Raw genomic sequence first — 22,604 nt, forward strand, 5'->3', positions numbered from 1 at the left:
GGAGTGACACTAGACAGCCACTGAGGTGCTGGCTTACTGCGCAGCCGTCACTAATTCTCTCGATACCCAGGCGGGTAGAAGCGGCAATACCCAGTACGTCCCTGGTAGGTGGTGACTGTCTTACCTCCCTGAGAGAGAGAGAGAGAGAGAGAGAGAGAGAGAGAGAGAGAGAGAGAGAGAGAGAGAGAGAGAGAGAGAGAGAGAGAGAGAGAGAGAGAGAGAGAGAGAGAGAGAGAGAGAGAGAGAGAGAGAAGTAGCCCACCCTTCATCAACACAAAACAGCAACACTTGATTTGTTCACCTTCCCATTGGCAAGCGACCATAAACAGGGACCCGTGCACTCTCTATCTCATTATCGACACGAGAGCGTCACGAGATTAGATTAAATATGTTTTTGTAACGGGCGTCTTGTTTGCATAGAGACAGTCCCGAGCCACAGCGCAGAGATTTTGTTCACCGCCGGGCAAATTATGGTTTTCCAAGACGCTAACTGAAAAGCGAGGCGGTTGTGAGCTGAACTAAGTGCAAGCAAGACGTGACGAGTGTTTGGTGGATAAGGTAATCCTTCTACCTCACTGGGAGACTCGAGATAACCTGCTCTTCCTCCTCTATCTGGCAGTACGGTCAAATGAGGCTGTAACATGTGATCTTTTTGAATAGAAATATCAATCACAGGAAAGATACATATTAGTGCTGAGGACACTGAAATGAATTGGAAAATTAGTGTTCACGTGGAGTCATAGAAAATGATTTCGTAATGTACGATAAAAGTCAAAGAAGAAACAAAAATTATATTTTCTTTAGTTTTTCACTAAATGATTTACGTTGTTGAAAGTCATTGTTGAAGTCATGGTTGTCAGAGTAATTGCTTGTGGTCTTTGTAGTTAGATTCATTGCTGAAGGAAATTTTGTGGAAATTATGGTTGTGGGTGTCGCTGTCAAACCAACTGGTGAACACCTTACTCTCAAAGTAACTGAGGGAAGGTTGGCTGTCAAAGTAATTACCAAAGTCAATGCTGTCAAAGAACATAGACGGTGGTGAAGATGGTCAACATGAATAGAAATTGTTGATACTAGAAAAAGAGAGAGTGGTGGCGATATCAGTCACAATTCTAAGATAAATGGTGATATCATTATTCAAACAGCTAACAGACTAATGAAATTATTGTTTAGAAAGCAGCATAAAGTTGCGATATATCCCATTAATTCTATAACAAAGCACTGGTAACACAGTGAAAGATCAGAGGTTTTTCGAGGTCAAGGGAAGAACCCGGCAGCAATATTCAAAAGAAATATTTCATGTGCAATATTGAAAGGACATGATAAAATGACAGTTCTGTCTCTTTCTCAGTATCTACTTCTTAACGCTCTCCTCGTATGACAGGTGAAGTGTAGGGCAAGCAGATCAGCCAGCAAATTATAAGTGAGCGGCCCACCTGCGCCAACCATGGGCGACGATTCCACCTCAGGTAAACCAGGTAAGAATGTTAGGCAAGGTGAAGATGGCGCAAACATACACACAAGAGAGAGGCATTTGGACGATTTTTGCAGGGAAATAATGCAAATGACTGGGAGTTGTGTAAAAGAAAGAGGCAGGAGGTCAAGAGAAAGGTGCAAAAGGTGAAAAAGAGTGCAAATGAGAATTGGGGTAGGAGAGTATCATTGAATTTTAGGGAGAATAAAAAGATGCTTTGGAAGGAAGTAAATAAAGTGCGTAAGACAAGGGAACAAATGGGAACATCAGTGAAGGGGGCTAATGGGGAGGTGATAACAAGTAGAGGTGATGTGAGAAGGAAATGGAGTGAGTATTTTGAAGGTTTGTTGAATGTGTTTGATGATAGAGTAGCAGATATAGGATGTTTTGGTCGAGGTGGTGTGCAAAGTGAGAGGGTTAGGGAGAATGATTTGGTAAACAGAGAAGAGGAAGTAAAAGCTTTGCGGAATATGAAAGCTGGCAAGGCAGCGGGTTTGGATGGTATTGCAGTGGAATTCATTAAAAAAGGGGTATTGTTGACTGGTTGGTAAAGTTATTCAGTGTATGTATGACTCATGGTGAGGTGCCTGAGGACTGGCGGAATGCTTGCATAGTGCCATTGTACAAAAGGCAAAGGGGATAAAAGTGAGTGCTTAAATTACAGAGGTATAAGTTTGTTGAGTATTCCTGGTAAATTATATGGGAGGGTATTGATTGAGAGGGTGAAGTCATGTACAGAGCATCAGATTGGGGAAGAGCAGTGTGGTTTCAGAAGTGGAAGAGGATTTATGGATCAGGTGTTTGCTTTGAAGACCGTACGTAAGAAATAATTAGAAAAGCAAATGGATTTGTATGTAGCATTTATGGATCTGGAGAAAGCATATGGCAGAGTTGATAGAGATGCTCTGTGGAAGGTATTAAGAATATATGGTGTGGGAGGCAAGTTGTTAGAAGCAGCTGATGATACATCGCTGGTGGCTGATTCGGGTGAGAAACTGCAGAAGCTGGTGGCTGAGTTTGTTATAGTGTGTGAAAAGAGAAAGCTGAGAGTAAATGTGAACATGAGCAAGGTTATTAGGTACAGTACGGTTGAGGGACAAGTCAATTGGGAGGTAACTCTGAATGGAGAAAAACTAGACGAAGTGAAGTATTTTAGACATCTGGGAGTGGATTTGGCAGTGGATGGAACCATGGAAGCGGAAGTGAATCATAGGGTGGGGGAGGGGGCGAAAGTTCTGGGAGCGTTAAAAAATGTGTGGAAGTCGAGAACATTATCTTGGAAAGCAAAAATGGGTATGTTTGAAGGAATAGTGGTTCCAAAAATGTTATATGGTTGCGAGGCGTGGGCTATAGATAGAGTTGTGCGGAGGGTGGATGTGCTGGAAATGAGATGTTTGAGGACAATAGGTGGTGTGAGGTGGTTTGATCGAGTAAGTAATGAAATGGTAAGAGAGAAGTGTGGTAATAAATAGAGTGTGGTTGAGAGAGAAGAAAAGGGTGCTTTGAAATAGTTTGGTCGGATGGAGAGAAGGAGTGAGGAAAGATTGACCAAGAGGATATATGTGTCAGAGGTGGAGGGAACAAGGAGAAGGAGACCAAATTGGAGGTGGGAAGATGGAGTGAAAAAGATTTTGAGTGATCGGAGCCTGAACATGCAGGAGGGTGAAAGGCGTGCAAGGAATAGAGTGAATTGGAACGATGTGGTATCCCGAGGTCGACATCCTGTCAATGGATTGAACCAGGGCATGTGAAGCGTCTAGGGTAAACCATGGAAAGTTTTGTGGGGCCTGGATGTGAAAAGGGAGATGTGGTTTGGGTACATTATGCAAGACAGCTAGAGAGTGAGTGTGAATGAATGTGGTCTTTGTTGTCTTTTCCTAGAGCTACCTCGCGCACATGAGGGAGGAGGGGGTTGTCATTTCATGTGTGGCAGGGTGGCGACGGGATTGAATAAGGGCAGACAGTATTAAGCATGTACATGTGTATATATGTATATGTCTGTGTGTGTATATATATGTATACGTTGAGATGTATAGGTATGTATATGTGCGTGTGTGGACGTGTGTGTATATACATGTGTAATGTGGGTGACAGAGTGTAAGAAAGTAAAATCTAGATTGATATGGGTAAAACTGAAAGTGGATGGAGAAGGATGGGTGATTATTGGTGCATATGCACCTGGGCATGAGAAGAAAGATCATGAGAGGCAGGTGTTTTGGGAGCAGCTGAGTGAGTGTGTTAGTAGTTTTGATGCACGAGACCGGGTTATAGTGATGGGTGAGCTGAATGCAAAGGTGAGTAATGTGAGAGTTGAGGGAATAATTGGTGTACATGGGGTGTTCAGTGTTATAAATGGTAATGGTGAAGAGCTTGTAGATTTATGTGCTGAAAAAGGACTGGTGATTGGGAATACCTGGTTTGAAAAGAGACATATACATAAGTATTCGTAAGCAAGTAGGAGAGGTGGCCAGAGAGCGTTATTGGATTACGTGTTGATTGATAGGCGCGCGAAAGAGAGCCTTTTGGATGTTAATGTGCTGAGAGGTGCAACTGGAGGGATGCCTGATCATTATCTTGTGGAGGCGAAGGTGAAAATTTGTAAAGGTTTTCAGATAAGAAGAGAGAATGTTGGGGTGAAGAGATTGGTGAGAGTAAGTGAGCTTGGGAAGGAGACTTGTGTGAGGAAGTACCAAGAGAGACTGAGTATAGAAAAGAAAAAGGTGAGAACAAAGGATGTAAGGAGAGTTGGGGAGGAATGGGATGTATTTAGGGAGGCAGCGATGGCTTGTGCAAAAGATGCTTGTGGCTTAAGAAGCATGGGAGGTGGGCAGATTAGAAAGGGTAGTGAGAGGTGAGATGAAGAAGTGAGATTATTAGTGAAAGCGAAGAGAGAGGCATTTGGACGATATTTGCAGGGAAATAATGTAAATGACTGGGAGATGTATAAAAGAAAGAGGCGGGAAGTCAAGAGAAAGGTGCAAGAGGCAAAAAAGAGGGCAAATGAGAACTGGGGTGAGAGAGTATCATTAGATTTTAGGGAGAACAAAAAGATATTTTGGAAGGAAGTAAATAAAGTGCGTGAGACAAGGGAACAAATGGGAACATCATTGAAGGGGGCAAATGGGGATGTGATAACAAGTAGTGGTGATGTGAGAAGAAGATGGAGTGAGTATTTTGAAGGTTTTTTTGAATGTGTTTGATGATAGAGTGGGAAATATAGGGTATTTTGGTCGAGGTGGTGTGCAAAGTGAGAGGGTTAGGGAGAATGATTTGGTAAACAGAGAAGAGGTAGTAAAAGCTTTGCGGAGAATGAAAGCCGGAAAAGCAGCGGGTTTGGATGGTATTGCAGTGGAATTCATCAAAAAAGAGTGAGTGCTCAAATTACAGAGGTATAAGTTTGTTGATTATTCCTGGTAAATTATATGGGAGGGTATTGATTGAGAGGGTGAAGGCATGTACAGAGCATCAGATTGGGGAAGAGCAGTGTGGTTTCAGAAGTGGTAGAGGATGTGTGGATCAGGTGTTTGCTTTGAAAAATGTATATGAGAAATAATTAGAAAAGCAAATGGATTTGTATGTAGCGTTTATGGATCTAGAGAAGGGATATGATAAAGTTGAGAGAGATGCTCTTTGGAAGGTATTAAGAATATATGGTGTGGGTGGCTTATTGTTAGAAGCAGTGAAAAGTTTTTATCTTCGTGTAGGAAGAGAGGAAAGTGATTGGTTCTCAGTGAATGTCGGTTTGCGGCAGGGGTGCGTAATGTCTCCAAGGTTGTTTAATTTCTTTAAGGAGGGGTTGTTAGGGAGGTAAATGCAAGAGTTTTGGAAAGAGGGGTAAGTATGCAGTCTGTTGTGGATGAGAGAGCTTGGGAAGTGAGTCAGTTGTTGTTCGCTGATGATACAGCACTGGTGGCTGATTCGTGTGAGAAACTGCAGAAGCTGGTGAGTGAGTTTGGTAAAGTGTGTGAAAGAAGAAAGCTGAGAGTAAATGTGAATAAGAGCAAGGTTATTAGCCACAGCAGTGTTGAGGGACAAGTCAATTGGGAGGTAAGTTTGAATGGAGAAAAACTGGAGGAAATGAAGTGTTTTAGATATCTAGGAGTGGATTTGGCAGCGGATGGAACCATGGAGGCATAAGTGAATCATAGGGTGGGGGAAGGGGCGAAAGTTCTAGTAGCGTTGAAAAATGTGTGGAAGTCGAGAACGGTATCTTGGGGGGCAAAAATGGTTATGTTTGAATGAATAGTGGTTCCACCAATATCATATGGTTGCGAGGCGTGGGCTATAGACTGAGTTGTGCGGAGGAGGATGGATGTGCTGGAAATGAGATGTTTGAGGACAATATGTGGTGTGAGGTGGTTTGATCGAGTAAGTTATGAAAGGATAAGAGAGATGTGTGGTAATAAAAATAGTGTGGCTGAGAGAGCAGAAGAGGGTGTTTTGAAATGGTTTGGTCAAATGGAGAGAATGACTGAGGAAAGATTGACAAAGAGGATATATGTGTCACAGGTGGAGGGAACGAGAAGTGGGAGACCAAATTGGAGGTGGAAAGATGGAGAGAAAAAGTTGTTGAGTGATCGGGGTCTAAACATGCAGGAGGGCGAAAGGCGTGCAAGGGATAGAGTGAATTGGAACGATGTGGTATACCGGGGTCGACGTGTTGTCAATGGATTGAACCAAGTTGTGTGAAGCGTCAGGTGTAAACCATGCAAAGTTTTGTGGGGCCTGGATGTGGAAAGGGAGCTGTGGTTTCGGTGCATTATACATCTTAGCTATAGAGTGAGTGTGGACGAATGTGGCCTTTGTTGTCTTTTCCTAGCGTTATCTCGATCACATGCGGGGGGAGGGGGTTGTCATTTCATGCGTGGCGGGGTGTCGACGGGAATGAATAAGGGCAGACAGCATGAATTATGTACCTGTGTATATATGTATATGTCTGTTATATGTATACGTTGAGATGTATAGGTATGTATATGTGCGTGTGTGGACGTGTACGTATATACATGTCCATGTGGGTAGGTTAGGCCATTCTTTCGTCTGTTTCCTTGGGATACCTCGTTAACTCGGGAGACAGCGATAAAGTATAATATATATATATATATATATATTTTTTTTTTTTTTTTTTTTTTTTTTTTTTTTTTATACTTTGTCGCTGTCTCCCGCGTTTGCGAGGTAGCGCAAGGAAACAGACGAAAGAAATGGCCCAACCCCCATACACACGTACATACACACGTCCACACACGCAAATATACATACCTACACAGCTTTCCATGGTTTACCCCAGACGCTTCACATGCCTTGATTCAATCCACTGACAGCACGTCAACCCCTGTATACCACATCGCTCCAATTCACTCTATTTCTTGCCCTCCTTTCACCCTCCTGCATGTTCAGGCCCCGATCACACAAAATCTTTTTCACTCCATCTTTCCACCTCCAATTTGGTCTCCCTCTTCTCCTCGTTCCCTCCACCTCCGACACATATATTCTTTTGGTCAATCTTTCCTCACTCATTCTCTCCATGTGCCCGAACCATTTCAAAACACCCTCTTCTGCTCTCTCAACCACGCTCTTTTTATTTCCACACATCTCTCTTACCCTTACGTTACTTACTCGATCAAACCACCTCACACCACACATTGTCCTCAAACATCTCATTTCCAGCACATCCATCCTCCTGCGCACAACTCTATCCATAGCCCACGCCTCGCAACCATACAACATTGTTGGAACCACTATTCCTTCAAACATACCCATTTTTGCTTTCCGAGATAATGTTCTCGACTTCCACACATTTTTCAAGGCTCCCAAAATTTTCGCCCCCTCCCCCACCCTATGATCCACTTCCGCTTCCATGGTTCCATCCGCTGACAGATCCACTCCCAGATATCTAAAACACTTCACTTCCTCCAGTTTTTCTCCATTCAAACTCACCTCCCAATTGACTTGACCCTCAACCCTACTGTACCTAATAACCTTGCTCTTATTCACATTTACTCTTAACTTTCTTCTTCCACACACTTTACCAAACTCAGTCACCAGCTTCTGCAGTTTCTCACATGAATCAGCCACCAGCGCTGTATCATCAGCGAACAACAACTGACTCACTTCCCAAGCTCTCTCATCCCCAACAGACTTCATACTTGCCCCTCTTTCCAGGACTCTTGCATTTACCTCCCTAACAACCCCATCCATAAACAAATTAAACAACCATGGAGACATCACACACCCCTGCCGCAAACCTACATTCACTGAGAACCAATCACTTTCCTCTCTTCCTACACGTACACATGCCTTACATCCTCGATAAAAACTTTTCACTGCTTCTAACAACTTGCCTCCCACACCATATATTCTTAATACCTTCCACAGAGCATCTCTATCAACTCTATCATATGCCTTCTCCAGATCCATAAATGCTACATACAAATCCATTTGCTTTTCTAAGTATTTCTCACATACATTCTTCAAAGCAAACACCTGATCCACACATCCTCTACCACTTCTGAAACCGCACTGCTCTTCCCCAATCTGATGCTCTGTACATGCCTTCACCCTCTCAATCAATACCCTCCCATATAATTTACCAGGAATACTCAACAAACTTATACCTCTGTAATTTGAGCACTCACTCTTATCCCCTTATATATGTATATATATATATATATATATATATATATATATATATATATATATATATATATATATTTAATGTATGTATGACTCATGTTGAGGTGCCTGAGGATTGGCGGAATGCGTGCATAGTGCCATTGTACAAAGGCAAAGGGGATAAGAGTGAGTGCTCAAATTACAGACAAATAAGTTTGTTGAGTATTCCTGGTAAATTATATGAGAGGATATTGATTGAGAGGGTGAAGGCATGTACAGAGCATCAGATTGGGGAAGAGCAGTGTGGTTTCAGAAGTGGTAGAGGATGTGTGGATCAGGTGTTTGCTTTGAAGAATGTATGTGAGAAATACTTAGAAAAGCAAATGGATTTGTATGTAGCATTTATGGATCTGGAGAAGGCATATGATAGAGTTGATAGAGATGTTCTGTGGAAGGTATTAAGAATATATGGTGTGGGAGGCAAGTTGTTAGAAGCAGTGAAAAGTTTTTATCGAGGATGTAAGGCATGTGTACGTGTAGGAAGAGAGGAAAGTGATTGGTTCTCAGTGAATGTAGGTATGCGGCAGGGGTGTGTGATGTCTCCATGGTTGTTTAATTTGTTTATGGATGGGGTTGTTAGGGAGGTGAATGCAAGAGTTTTGGAAAGAGGGGCAAGTATGAAGTCTGTTGGGGATGAGAGAGCTTGGGAAGTGAGTCAGTTGTTGTTCGCTGATGATACAGCGCTGGTGGCTGATTCATGTGAGAAACTGCAGAAGCTGGTGACTGAGTTTGGTAAAGTGTGTGAAAGAAGAAAGTTAAGAGTAAATGTGAATAAGAGCAAGGTTATTAGGTACAGTAGGGTTGAGGGTCAAGTCAATTGGGAGGTGAGTTTGAATGGAGAAAAACTGGAGGAAGTGAAGTGTTTTAGATATCTGGGAGTGGATCTGGCAGCGGATGGAACCATTGAAGCGGAAGTGGATCATAGGGTGGGGGAGGGAGCGAAAATTCTGGGAGCCTTGAAGAATGTGTGGAAGTCGAGAACATTATCTCGGAAAGCAAAAATGGGTATGTTTGAAGGAATAGTGGTTCCAACAATGTTGTATGGTTGCGAGGCGTGGGCTATGGATAGAGTTGTGCGCAAGAGGATGGATGTGCTGGAAATGAGATGTTTGAGGACAATGTGTGGTGTGAGGTGGTTTGATCGAGTAAGTAACGTAAGGGTAAGAGAGATGTGTGGAAATAAAAAGAGCGTGGTTGAGAGAGCAGAAGAGGGTGTTTTGAAATGGTCTGGGCACATGGAGAGAATGAGTGAGGAAAGATTGACCAAGAGAATATATGTGTCGGAGGTGGAGGGAACGAGGAGAAGAGGGAGACCAAATTGGAGGTGGAAAGATGGAGTGAAAAAGATTTTGTGTGATCGGGGCCTGAACATGCAGGAGGGTGAAAGGAGGGCGAGGAATAGAGTGAATTGGAGCGATGTGGTATACCGGGGTTGACGTGCTGTCAGTGGATTGAATCAAGGCATATGAAGCGTCTGGGGTAAACCATGGAAAGCTGTGTAGGTATGTATATTTGCGTGTGTGGACGTATGTATATACATGTGTATGGGGGTGGGTTGGGCCATTTCTTTCGTCTGTTTCCTTGCGCTACCTCGCAAACGCGGGAGACAGCGACAAAGCAAAAAAAAAAAAAAAAAAATATATATATATATATATATATATATATATATATATATATATATATATATATATATATATATATATATATATATATATATACATATATATATATATATATATATATTTGAATTAGAGTAAGGTTATTAGGTACAGTAGGGTTGAGGGACAAGTCAATTGGGAGGTAAGTTTGAATGGAGAAAAACTGGAGGAAGTGAAGTGTTTTAGATATCTGGGAGTTGATTTAGCAGCGGATGGTACCATGGAAGCGGAAGTGAGTCACTGAGTGGGGGAGGGGGCGAAGGTTCTGGGAGCGATGACAAATGTGAGGAAGGCGAGAACGTTATCTCCGACAGCAAAAATGGGTATGTTTGTAGGAATAGTGGTTCCAACAATGTTATATGGTTGCGAGGCATCGGCTATGGATAGGGTTGTACGGAGGAAGGTGGATGTGTTGGAAATGAAATGTTTGAGGACAATTAGTGGTGTGAGGTGGTTTGATCGAGTAAGAAATGAAAGGGTAAGAGAGATGTGCGGAAATATAAATACTGTGATTGAGAAAGCAGAAAATAGTTTGTTGATTTGGTTTGGTCAGATGGAGAGAATGAGTGAGGAAAGATTGACCAAGAGGATATATGTGTCGGAGGTGGAGGTAACAAGGAGAAGCGGAAGACCAAATTGGAGGTGGAGGGATGGAGTGAAAAAGATTTTGAGTGATCGGGGCCTGAACATACAGGAAGGTGAAAGGCATGTACGGAATAGAGTGAATTGAAACGATGTGGTATACAGGGGTCGACGTGCTATTAATAGACTGAACCAGGGCATGTGAAGCGTCTGGGGTAGACCATGGAAAGATTTGTGGGGCCCGTATGTGGATAGGGAGCTGTGGTTTTAGTGCATTACAATGATGATTAAAGATGAGTGTGAACGAATGTGGCCTTTTTTGGTTGTTTTCGTGGTGCTACCTCGCTGGAACTGAGAGTAGCGATGCTGTTTCCTGTGGGACGTGGTTGCACCAGGAATGGAAAAAGGCAAGCAAGTATTGATATGTACATGTGTAAATATGTATAGCTCTGTTTACGTGTGTGTATGGGAGTATATATGTATATATATATATATATATATATATATATATATATATATATATATATATATATATATATATATATATATATATATATATATATATATATATATATATATATATATATACGAACAAAGTGCATATGAACGCGCACTGCATAGAACATACAAATCTCCAACAGCAAGGATCAAACCTAGGACCCTTCTGCAACATGCGGGAGCGCTACCGCTATGCTATGATCACCACTAATAGGTAAATAACTATTCGAATATTATGTACTCGAATACCCTTCGTCTCACGTTGGTGAGCAACGGGATCTACACTGGTCATTTCCCGTCAGGCTCACACAGCCAGCAGATAGCATTTTACCGAATCCAACTGTACAACGCGGAGGTATATGAATACGAACATAGTGCATATCAACGCTCATCTTCATAGAACAACATGAGACGAGGGGAAAGTCGAGTAGGTTGTGTTCGAATAGTAATTTCCCTAAAGGGGCGATCATAGCCGAGCGGTAGCGTTCCCACCCATCGCACAGGGGTCTCGGTTTCGATCCTGGCTGTTGGAGGTTTGTATGATATATATATATATATATATATATATTATTATTATTCTACATTGACGCTGTCTCCCGCGTTAGCGAGGTAGCGCAAGAAACAGACGAAGGAATGGCCCAACCCACCCACAAACACATGCATATACATAAACGCCCACACACGCACATATACATACCTATACATTTCAACGTATACATTTATATATATATATATTTATTATTATTATTATTTTGCTTTGTCGCTGTCTCCAGCGTTTGCGAGGTAGCGCAAGGAAACAGACAAAAGAAATGGCCCAACCCACCCCCATACACATGTATATACATACACGTCCACACACGCAAATATACATACCTATACATCTCAATGTACACATATATATACACACACAGACACATACATATATACCCATGCACACAATTCACACTGTCTGCCTTTATTCATTCCCATCGCCACCTCGCCACACATGGAATACCATCCCCCTCCCCCCTCATGTGTGCGAGGTAGCGCTAAGAAAAGACAACAAAGGCCCCATTCGTTCACATTCAGTCTCTAGCTGTCATGCAATAATGCCCGAAACCACAGCTCCCTTTCCACATACAGGCCCCACACAACTTCCCCCAGACGCTTCACATGCCCTGATTCAATCCACTGACAGCACGTCAACCCCGGTATACCACATCGATCCAATTCACTCTATTCCTTTCCCGCCTTTCACCCTCCTGCATGTTCAGGCTGTAAGGATGTAAGGCAAGGTGTACGTGTAGGAAGAGAGGAAAGTGATTGGTTCTCAGTGAATGTAGGTTTGCGGCAGGGGTGTGTGATGTCTCCATGGTTGTTTAATTTGTTTATGGATGGGGTTGTTAGGGAGGTGAATGCAAGAGTTTTGGAAAGAGGGGCAAGTATGAAGTCTGTTGTGGATGAGAGAGCTTGGGAAGTGAGTCAGTTGTTGTTCGCTGATGATACAGCGCTGGTGGCTGATTCATGTAAGAAACTGCAGAAGCTGGTGACTGAGTTTGGTAAAGTGTGTGAAAGAAGAAAGTTTAGAGTAAGTGTGAATAAGAGCAAGGTTATTAGGTACAGTAGGGTTGAGGGTCAAGTCAATTGGGAGGTAAGTTTGAATGGAGAAAAACTGGAGGAAGTAGAGTGTTTTAGATATCTGGGAGTGGATGTGGCAGCGGATGAAACATTGGAAGCGGAAGTGAATCATAGGGTGGGGGAGGTTTCGAAAATCCTGGGAGCCTTGAAGAATGTGTGGAAGTCGAGAACATTATCTCGGAAAGCAAAAATGGGTATGTTTGAAGGAATAGTGGTTCCAACAATGTTGTATGGTTGCGAGGCGTGGGCTATGAATAGAGTTGTGCGGAGGAGGGTGGATGTGCTGGTAATGAGATGTTTGAGGACAATATGTGGTGTGAGGTGGTTTGATCGAGTAAGTAATGTAAGGGTAAGAGAGATGTGTGGAAATAAAAAGAGCGTGGTTGAGAGAGCAGAAGAGGGTGTTTTGAAATGGTTTGGGCACATGGAGAGAATGAGTGAGGAAAGATTGACCAAGAGGATATATGTGTCGGAGGTGGAGGGAACGAGGAGAAGAGGGAGACCAAATTGGAGGTGGAAAGATGGAGTGAAAAGGATTTTGTGTGATCGGGGCCTGAACATGCAGGAGGGTGAAAGGAGGGCAAGGAATAGAGTGCATTGGAGCGATGTGGTATACAGGGGTTGACGTGCTGTCAGTGGATTGAATCAAGGCATGTGAAGCGTCCGGGGTAAACCATGGAAAGCTGTGTAGGTATGTATATTTGCGTGTGTGGACGTGTGTATGTGCATGTGTATGGGGGGGGGGGGGTTGGGCCATTTCTTTCGTCTGTTTCCTTGCGCTACCTCGCAAACGCGGGAGACAGCGACGAGGTATAAAAAAAAAATAAATATATATTTTTTTTTTTTTTCTTTCTTTCAAACTATTCGCCATTTCCCGCATTAGCGAGGTAGCGTTAAGAACAGAGGACTGAGCCCTTGAGGGACTACCCTCAACCGGCCCAATTCTCTGTTCCTTCTTTTGGAAAATCAAAAAAAAAAAAAAACGAGAGGGGAGGATTTCCAGCCCCCCGCTCCCTCCCCTTTTACTCGCCTTCTACGACACGCAGGGAATACGTGGGAAGTATTCTTAATCCCCTATCCCCAGGGATAATATATATATATATATATATATATATATATATATATATATATATATATATATATATATATATATATATATATATATATATATATATATATATATATATATATATATATATATATATTGCTTTGTCGCTGTCTCCCTCGTTAACGAGGTAGCGCAAGGAAACAGACGAAAGAATGGCCCAACTAGCCCATATACACATGTATATAAATACACGTCCACACACGCAAATATACATACCTATACATCTCAATGTACACATATATATAAACACACAGACATATACATATATACACATGTATATAATTCATACTGTCTGCCTTTATTTGTTCCCATCGCCACCTCGCCACACATGGAATAACAACCCCCTCCCCCCTCATGTGAGCGAGGTAGCGCTAGGAAAGACACCAAAGGCCCCATTCGTTCACACTCGGTCTCTAGCTGTCATGTAATAATGCACCGAAACCACAGCTTCCTTTCCACATCCAGGCCCCACACACTTTCCATGTTTTATCCCAGACGCTTCACATGCCCTGGTTCAATCCATTGACAGCACGTCGACCCCGGTATACCACATCGTTCCAATTCACTCTATTCCTTGCACGCCTTTCACCCTACTGCACGTTCAGGCCCCGATCACTCAAAATCTTTTTCACTCCATCTTTCCACCTCCAATTTGGACTCCCACTTCTCCTCGTTCCCTCCACCTCCGACACATATATCCTCTTGGTCAATCTTTCCCCACTCATTCTCTCCATGTGACCAAACCATTTCAAAACACCCTCTTCTGCTCTCTCAACCACACTCTTTTTATTTCCACACATCTCTCTTACCCTTTCATTACTTACTCGATCAAACCACCTCACACCACATATTGTCCTCAAACATCTCATTACCAGCACATCCACCCTCCTCCGCACAACTCTATTCATAGCCCACGCCTCGCAACCATACAACATTGTTGGAACCACTATTCCTTCAAACATACCCATTTTTGCTTTCCGAGATAATGTTCTCGACTTCCAAACATTCTTGAAGGCTCCCAGAATTCTCGCCCCCTCAACCACCCTATGATTCACTTCCGCTTCCATGGTTCCATCCGCTGCCAGATCCACTCCCAGATATCTAAAACACTTTACTTCCTCCAGTTTTTCTCCATTCAAACTTACCTCCTAATTGACTTGACCCTCAACCCTACTGTACCTAATAACCTTGCTCTTATTCACATTTACCTATAACTTTCTTCTTTCACACACTTTACCAAACTCAGTCACCAGCTTCTGCAGTTTCTTACATGATTCAGCCACCAGCGCTGCATCATCAGCGAACAACAACTGACTCACTTCCCAAGCTCTCTCATCCACAACAGACTTCATACTTGCCCCTCTTTCCAAAACTCTTGCATTCACCTCCCTAAGAATCCCATCCATAAACAAATTAAACAACCATGGAGAGATCTCACACCCCTGCCGCAAACCTACATTCACTGAGAACCAATCACTTTCCTCTCTTCCTACACGAACACATGCCTTACATCCTCGATAAAAACTTTTCACTGCTTCCAACAACTTGCTTCCCACATCATATATTCTTAAAACCTTCCAAAGAGCATCTCTATCAACTGTATCATATGCCTTCTCCAGATCCATAAATGCTACATACAAATCCATTTGTTTTCCTAAGTATTTCTCACATATATTCTTCAAAGCAAACACCTGATCCACACATCCTCTACCACTTCTGAAACCACATTGCTCTTCCCCAATCTGATGCTCTGTACATGCCTTCACCCTCTCAATCAATACCCTTCCATATAATTTACCAGGAATACTCAACAAACTTATACCTCTGTAATTTTAGCACTCACTCTTATCCCCTTTGCCTTTGTACAATGGCACTATGCAAGCATTCCGCCAATCCTCAGGCACCTCACCATGAATCATACATATATTAAATAACCTTACCAACCAGTCAACAATACAGTCACCCCCTTTTTTAATAAATTCCACTGCAATAATATCCAAACCTGCTGCTTTGCCGGCTTTCATCTTCCGTAAAGCTTTTACTACCTCTTCTCTATTTACCAAATCATTTTGCCTAACCCTCTCACTTTGCACACCACCTCGACCAAAACACCCTATATCTGCCACTCTATCATCAAACACATTCAACAAACCTTCAAAATACTCACTCCATCTCCTTCTCACATCACCACTACTTGTTATCACCTCCCCATTAGCCCCCTTCACTGAAGTTTCCATTTGCTCCCTTGTCTTACGCACTTTATTTACCTCCTTCTGAAACATCTTTTTATTCTCCATGAAATTTAATGATACTCTCTCACCCCAACTCTCATTTGCCCTCTTTTTCACCTCTTGCACCTTTCTCTTGACCCCCTGCCTCTTTCTTTTATACCTCTCCCACTCATTTGCATTTTTTCCCTGCAAAAATCGTTCAAATGCCTCTCTCTTCTCTTTCACTAATAATCTTACTTCTTAATCCCACCACTCAGTACATTTTCTAATCAACCCACCTCCCACGCTTCTCATGCCACAAGCATCTTTTGCGCAATCCATCACTGCTTCCCTAAATACATCCCATTCCTCCCCCACTCCCCTTACCTCCTTTGTTCTCACCTTTTTCCATTCTGTACTCAGTCTCTCCTGGTACTTCCTCACACAAGTCTCCTTCCCAAGCTCACCTACTCTCACCACTCTCTTCACCCTAACATTCTCTCTTCTATATATATATATATATATATATATATATATATATATATATATATATATATATATATATATATATATATATATATGTATATATATATATATATATATAAATATATATATATAAATGTATATATATATAAATGTATATATAAATTTATATATATATATATATATATATATATATATATATATATGTGTATATATATATATATATATATATATATATATATATATATATATATATATATATATATATATATATATATATATATGTCGGGGATGTAAGGCGTGTGTATGTGTAGGAGGAGGGGAAGGTGATTGGTTCTCAGTGAATGTAGGTTTGCGGCAGGGGTGTGTGATGTCTCCATGGTTGTTTGATTTGTTTGTGGATGGGGTTGTTGGGGAGGTGAATGCAGGAGTTTTGGAGGGAGGGGCAGGCATGCAGTCTGTTGTGGATGGGAGAGCTTGGGGAGTGAGTCAGTTGTTGTTTGCTGATGATACAGCGCTGGTTTATCCCTGGGGATAGGGGAGAAAGAATACTTCTCACGTATTCCCTGTGTGTCGTAGAAGGCGACTAAAAGGGGAGGGAGCGGGGGGCTGGAAATCCTCCCCTCTCGTTTTTTTTTTAATTTTCCAAAAGAAGGAACAGAGAATTGGGCCAGGTGAGGGTATTCCCTCAAGGCCCAGTCCTCTGTTCTTAACGCTACCTCGCTAATGCGGGAAATGGCGAATAGTTTGAAAGAAAAAATATATATATATATATATATATATATATATACATTTTTCGTTTTCCACGGGGAAAACGAAACACAATAAGGTTCCTAAGTGCACTTTCGTGTAATAATTACATCATCAGGGGAGACACAAGAGAGAAATATAAGTCAGTTGATATATTTCGAAAAGATGAAGCTAGGACGCCATTTGGTAAACATATGATTGTCCAAAACAAACAACGAGCGTTCATAAACTAATCATTTTACAAATTTGGTCAACAATAAAGTTATGTAATTTTTATAGACCATCACTGATATTAAGATTATAATTCTTTGTGTATCTAATGATAGAAGATTCAATGATATTTCCGTTGGTAATAGAGTTAATAATGATTGTCCAAAACATACAACGAGTGTTCATAAACTTTTCATTTTGCAGATTTAATCAACAATAAAGTTATCTAATTTGTATAGACCATCACTGATATTAAGATTATAATTCTTTGTGTTTTTAATGATTGAAGATTCAATAATATTTCTCTTGGTAATAGAGTTAGAGTTAATGACAGATGGCGTTACTCCAGTCAGTACAATGACCACAGTTTTTAACGTGATTAAACAAGGCATTTGATTCTTGACCCGTTCTTATACTATATTTTTGTTGCTTAAGTCTAGCAGAAAGTTCTTTACCAGTCTGACCAACATAAAATTTATCACATTTTCCACAAGGCACTTTATAGATGCATCCAAGTGAATTTTCTGGTGAATTCCTGATTAAGATATTCTTTATAGTATTATTGTTGTTAAAGGCAACATCTACATTAAAAGATTTAAGCAACATGAGAAGCAAAGTGAAATTATTATTAAAAGGGAGAACTAAAAGATTCTTGGTGTCAATAGGAGGTTTGGGCTCAACTCCATGAAATAATTTCTTTGCTAACCTAAGAGATTTATCAATGAAAGATCTATGGTACTTTAACTTGGATCCAATAGAATATATCTTCTCAAACTCATCATCAATAAACTCTGGACTGCAAATACGTAATGCCCTAAGGAACATAGATTGAAATGATGATAATTTAACTCTATCATGTTGAGATGAGTAATAATGAATATATGAACATACATTGGTGGGTTTTCTGTATATGCTAAACCTAAACTTGTTTCTTTGTCTATGGATCATGCAATCTAAAAATTGTAACATACCATTATTTTCATTTTCTACAGTAAATTTGATGGAAGGTACCAAATTGTTAAGTAAGGGGAGAAAAATTTTTAAATTTTCATTTGTTGGCCAAACACAAAGAACATCATGTACATACCTAAAACAAATTGCATTAAAAGGTAGAATATCCTTTAGTAATTTTGTTTCAAAAAAATCCATATAAAGATTACTAAGTACAGGTGAAAGAGGGTTGCCCATTGCCATACCAAATTTTTGAGCAAAATTTTCTCCATTAGATTGAAATACACAGTGTTTTATACACAATTTTATCAGTTCAATGAAATTATACTTTGAAACAGGTAAATGAATATCATCCAAGGAATCAAATAGATATTATAAAAGGTCATCAACTGGAACTTTAGTGAGGAAACATCAAAGCTAACAAGTTTAGAATCGAAATCAACATTGATATTGTTTAGCTTGTTGACTAAATCTACATTGATCATGCTATTAGAATTTGATACATTACCCACTAAAGGAATTAATAAAGAAACTAACCATTTTGACAATTTATATGTGATGGAGCCTTCTGAGCTCACTATAGGTCTTGCTGGAAAATTCTGTTTATGTATTTTGATAAGTCCATACATATATGGTAATGAAGGGGACAAAGATGACAAACTTTTGATAAGAGAAGTGTTACCTTTCAACAACAACTTCATTTTTTTTTATTGAAATGAGAATTAACTGCTTCTAAGGGATTTTTACTAAGTTTAGAATATGTTGTGTTATCATTTAGAAGATCATTCATTCTAGATAAATAGTTACTTTTGTCTAAAATCACAACATAGTTAGACTTATCTGCCTTAGTAATATGTATCTCCTTGTCTTTTTTTAAGGTGTTAATAGCTCTTATGAATCTTTTTCGGCAATTAGCTAGCACTGGTTTTGACAAACTGGCATATACTAAACCCTTACAGATAATAATTTCAAAACCAGTGCTAGCTAATTGCCCTTTTCACTAAAGTTCCAGTTCATGACCTTTTAGAATATTTATCTGATGTCTTGGATGATATTCATTCACCTGTTTCAATTCACCTGTTTCAAAGTCTAATTTCACTGAACTGATAAAATTGTGTATAAAAGACCGTGTATTTCAATTCAATGGAGATTATTATGCTCAAAAATTTGGTATGGCAATAGGTAACCCTCTTTCACCTGTACTAAGTAATCTTTACATGGAATTTTTTGAAACAAAATTACTAAGGAATATTCTACCGTTTAATGCAATTTGGTTTAGGTATGCAGATGATGTTCTTTGCATTTTGCCAACAAATGAAAATTTACAAATTTTTCTCCCCTTACTTAACAATTTAGTACCTTTCATCAAATTTACTGTAGAAAATGAAAATAATGGTATGTTACCATTTTTAGATTGCATGATCCATAGACAAGGAAACAAGTTTAAGTTTAGCATACACAGAAAACCCACCAATGTATGTTCATATATTCATTATTACTCATCTCAACATGACAGAGTTAAACTACCATCGTTTCAATCTATGTTCCTTAGGGCATTACGTATTTGCAGTCCAGAGTTTATTGATGATGAGTTTGAGAAGATATATTCTGTTGGATCCAAGTTAAAGTACCTTAGATCTTTCCTTGATAAATCCTTTAAGTTAGAAAAGAAATAATTTTGTAGAGTTAAGCCCAAACCTCCCATTGACACCAAGAATCTTTTAGTTCTCCTTTTTGATAATGATTTCACTTTGCTTCCCATGTTGCTTAAACCCTTTAATGTAAATGTTGCCTTTAGCAACAATAATACTATAAAGAATATCTTAATCAGAAATTCACCATAAAATTCACTTGGATGCATCTATAAAGTGCCTTGTGGAAAATGTGATAAATTTCATGTTGGTCAGACTGGTAAAGAACTTTCTGTTAGACTTAAGCAACATAGATATAGTATAAGAGCAGGACAAGAATCAAATGCCTTGTTTAATCACGTTAAAAACTATGATCATTGTATTGACTGGAGTAACGCCATCTCAGTTATTAACCTTAACTCTATTACCAAGAGAATTATTATTGAATCTTCTATTATCAAAAACACAAAGAATTATAATCTTAATATTAGTGATGGTCTATACAAATTAGATAACTTTATTGCTGATAAAATCTGCAAAATGATACGTTTATGAACGCTCGTTGTATGTTTTGGACAATCAATATTAACTCTATTACCAAGAGAAAATATCATTGAATCTTCCATTATCAAATACACAAAGAATCATAATCTTAATATTAGTGATGGTCTATACAAATCAGATAACTTTATTGTTGACCAAATTTGTAAAATGATTAGTTTATGAACGCTCGTTGTTTGTTTTGGACAATCATATGTTTACCAAATGGCGTCCTAGCTTCGTCTCTTCGATGTATATCAACTGACTTATATTTCTCTCTTGTGTCTCCCCTGATGATGTAATTATTACACGAAAGTGCACTTGGGAACCTTATTGTGTTTCATTTTCCCCGTGGACTCATAGAAATATCTTGATCACGCGCAAAATTATGATTCTTCCCAATATACATACATATATATATATATATATATATATATATATATATATATATATATATATATATATATATATGCATATTTTTTTTATTATCCTGCTTTGTCGATGTCTCCCGCGTTAGCGAGGTAGCGCAAGGAAACATACGAAAGAATTGCCCAACCCACCCACATACATATGTATATTCATACACGTCCACACACGCAAATATACATACCTATACATCTCAACGTATACATATATATACACACACACAGATATATACATATATACACATGTGCATAATTCATACTGTCTGCCTTTATTCATTCCTATCGCCACCTCGCCACACATGAAATAACAACCCCCTCACCCCTTCATGTGTGCGAGGTAGCGCTAGGAAAAGGAGACAAAGGCCCCATTCGTTCACACTCAATCTCTAGCTGTCATGTAATAATGCACCGAAACCACAGCTCCCTTTCCACATTCAGACCCCACACAACTTTCCATGGTTTACCCCAGACGCTTCACATGCCCTGGTTCAATCCATTGACAGTACGTCGACCCCGGTATACTACATCGTTCCAATTCACTCTATTTCTTGCACGCCTTTCACCCTCCTGCATATTCAGGCCCCGATCACTCAAAATCTTTTTCACTCCATCTTTCCACCTTCAATTTGGTCTCCCACTTCTCCTCGTTCCCTCCACCTTTGACACATATATCCTCTATGTCAATCTTTCCTCACTTATTCTCTCCATGTGACCAAACCATTTCAAAACATCCTCTTCTGCTCTCTCAACCACACTCTTTTTATTTCCACACATCTCTCTTACCCTATCATTACTTACTGGATCAAACCACCTCACACCATATATTGTCCTCAAACATCTCATTTCCAGCACATCCACCATCCTGCGCACAACTCTATCCATATCCTACGCCTCGCAACCATACAACGTTGTTGGAACCACTATTCGTTCAAACATACCCATTTTTGCTTTCGGAGATAATGTTCTCGACTTCCACACATTCTTCAAGGCTCCTAGAATTTTCGCCCCCTCCACCAAGCTTTGATTCACTTCCGCTTCCATGGCTTCATCAGCTGCCAATTCCATTCCCACATATCTAAAGCACTTCACTTCCTCCAGTTTTTCTCCATTCAAACTTACCTCACAATTGACTTGACCCTCAACCCTACTGTACCTAATAACCTTGCTCTTATTCACATTAACTCTCAATTTCTTCTTTCACGCACTTTACCAAACTCGGTCACCAGCTTCTGCAGTTTCTCACATGAATCAGCCACCAGCGCTGCATTATCAGGGAACAAATACTGACTCACTTCCCAAGCTCTCTCATCCACAACAGACTGCATACTTGCCCCTCTTTCCAAAACTCTTGCATTCACTTCCCTAACAACCCCATCCATAAACAAATTAAACAACCATGGAGACATCGCACATCCCTGCCGCAAACCTACATTCACTGAGAAACCAATCACTTTCCTCTCTTCCTACACGTACACATGCATTACATCCCCGATAAAAACTTTTCACTGTTCCTAACAACTTGCCTCCCACACCATATATTCTTAAAACCTTCCACAGAGCATCTCTATCAACTCTATCATATGCCTTCTCCAGATCCATAAATGCTACATACAAATCCATTTGCTTTTCTAAGTATTTCTCACATACATTCTTCAAAGCATACACCTGATCCACACATCCTCTACCACTTCTGAAACCACACCGCTCTTCCCCATCTAATGCTCTGTACCTGTCTTGACCCTCGCACTTAATACCCTCCTATATAATTTCCCAGGAATACTGAACAAACTTATACCTC

The 22,604-nt window shown here is 40.2% G+C and overlaps 1 protein-coding gene across 1 annotated transcript in view; it reads left to right on the plus strand.

Annotated features, from left to right (window-relative positions):
• The first annotated feature begins 564 nt into the window (after nt 1–564).
• Nucleotides 565–22,604, plus strand: part of LOC139755466 (phospholipid-transporting ATPase ABCA3-like) — a 151,899-nt gene continuing 129,859 nt past the window's right edge. Inside the window, 1 exon segment of the mRNA XM_071673799.1 lies at nt 565–1,478. Within this exon segment, the coding sequence (XP_071529900.1) occupies nt 1,448–1,478 (31 nt within the window). The 5' untranslated portion in view covers nt 565–1,447.

This window comes from Panulirus ornatus, chromosome 19 (assembly GCF_036320965.1).
Source record: "Panulirus ornatus isolate Po-2019 chromosome 19, ASM3632096v1, whole genome shotgun sequence".
In the NCBI taxonomy this organism is placed as follows: Eukaryota; Metazoa; Arthropoda; class Malacostraca; order Decapoda; family Palinuridae; genus Panulirus; species Panulirus ornatus.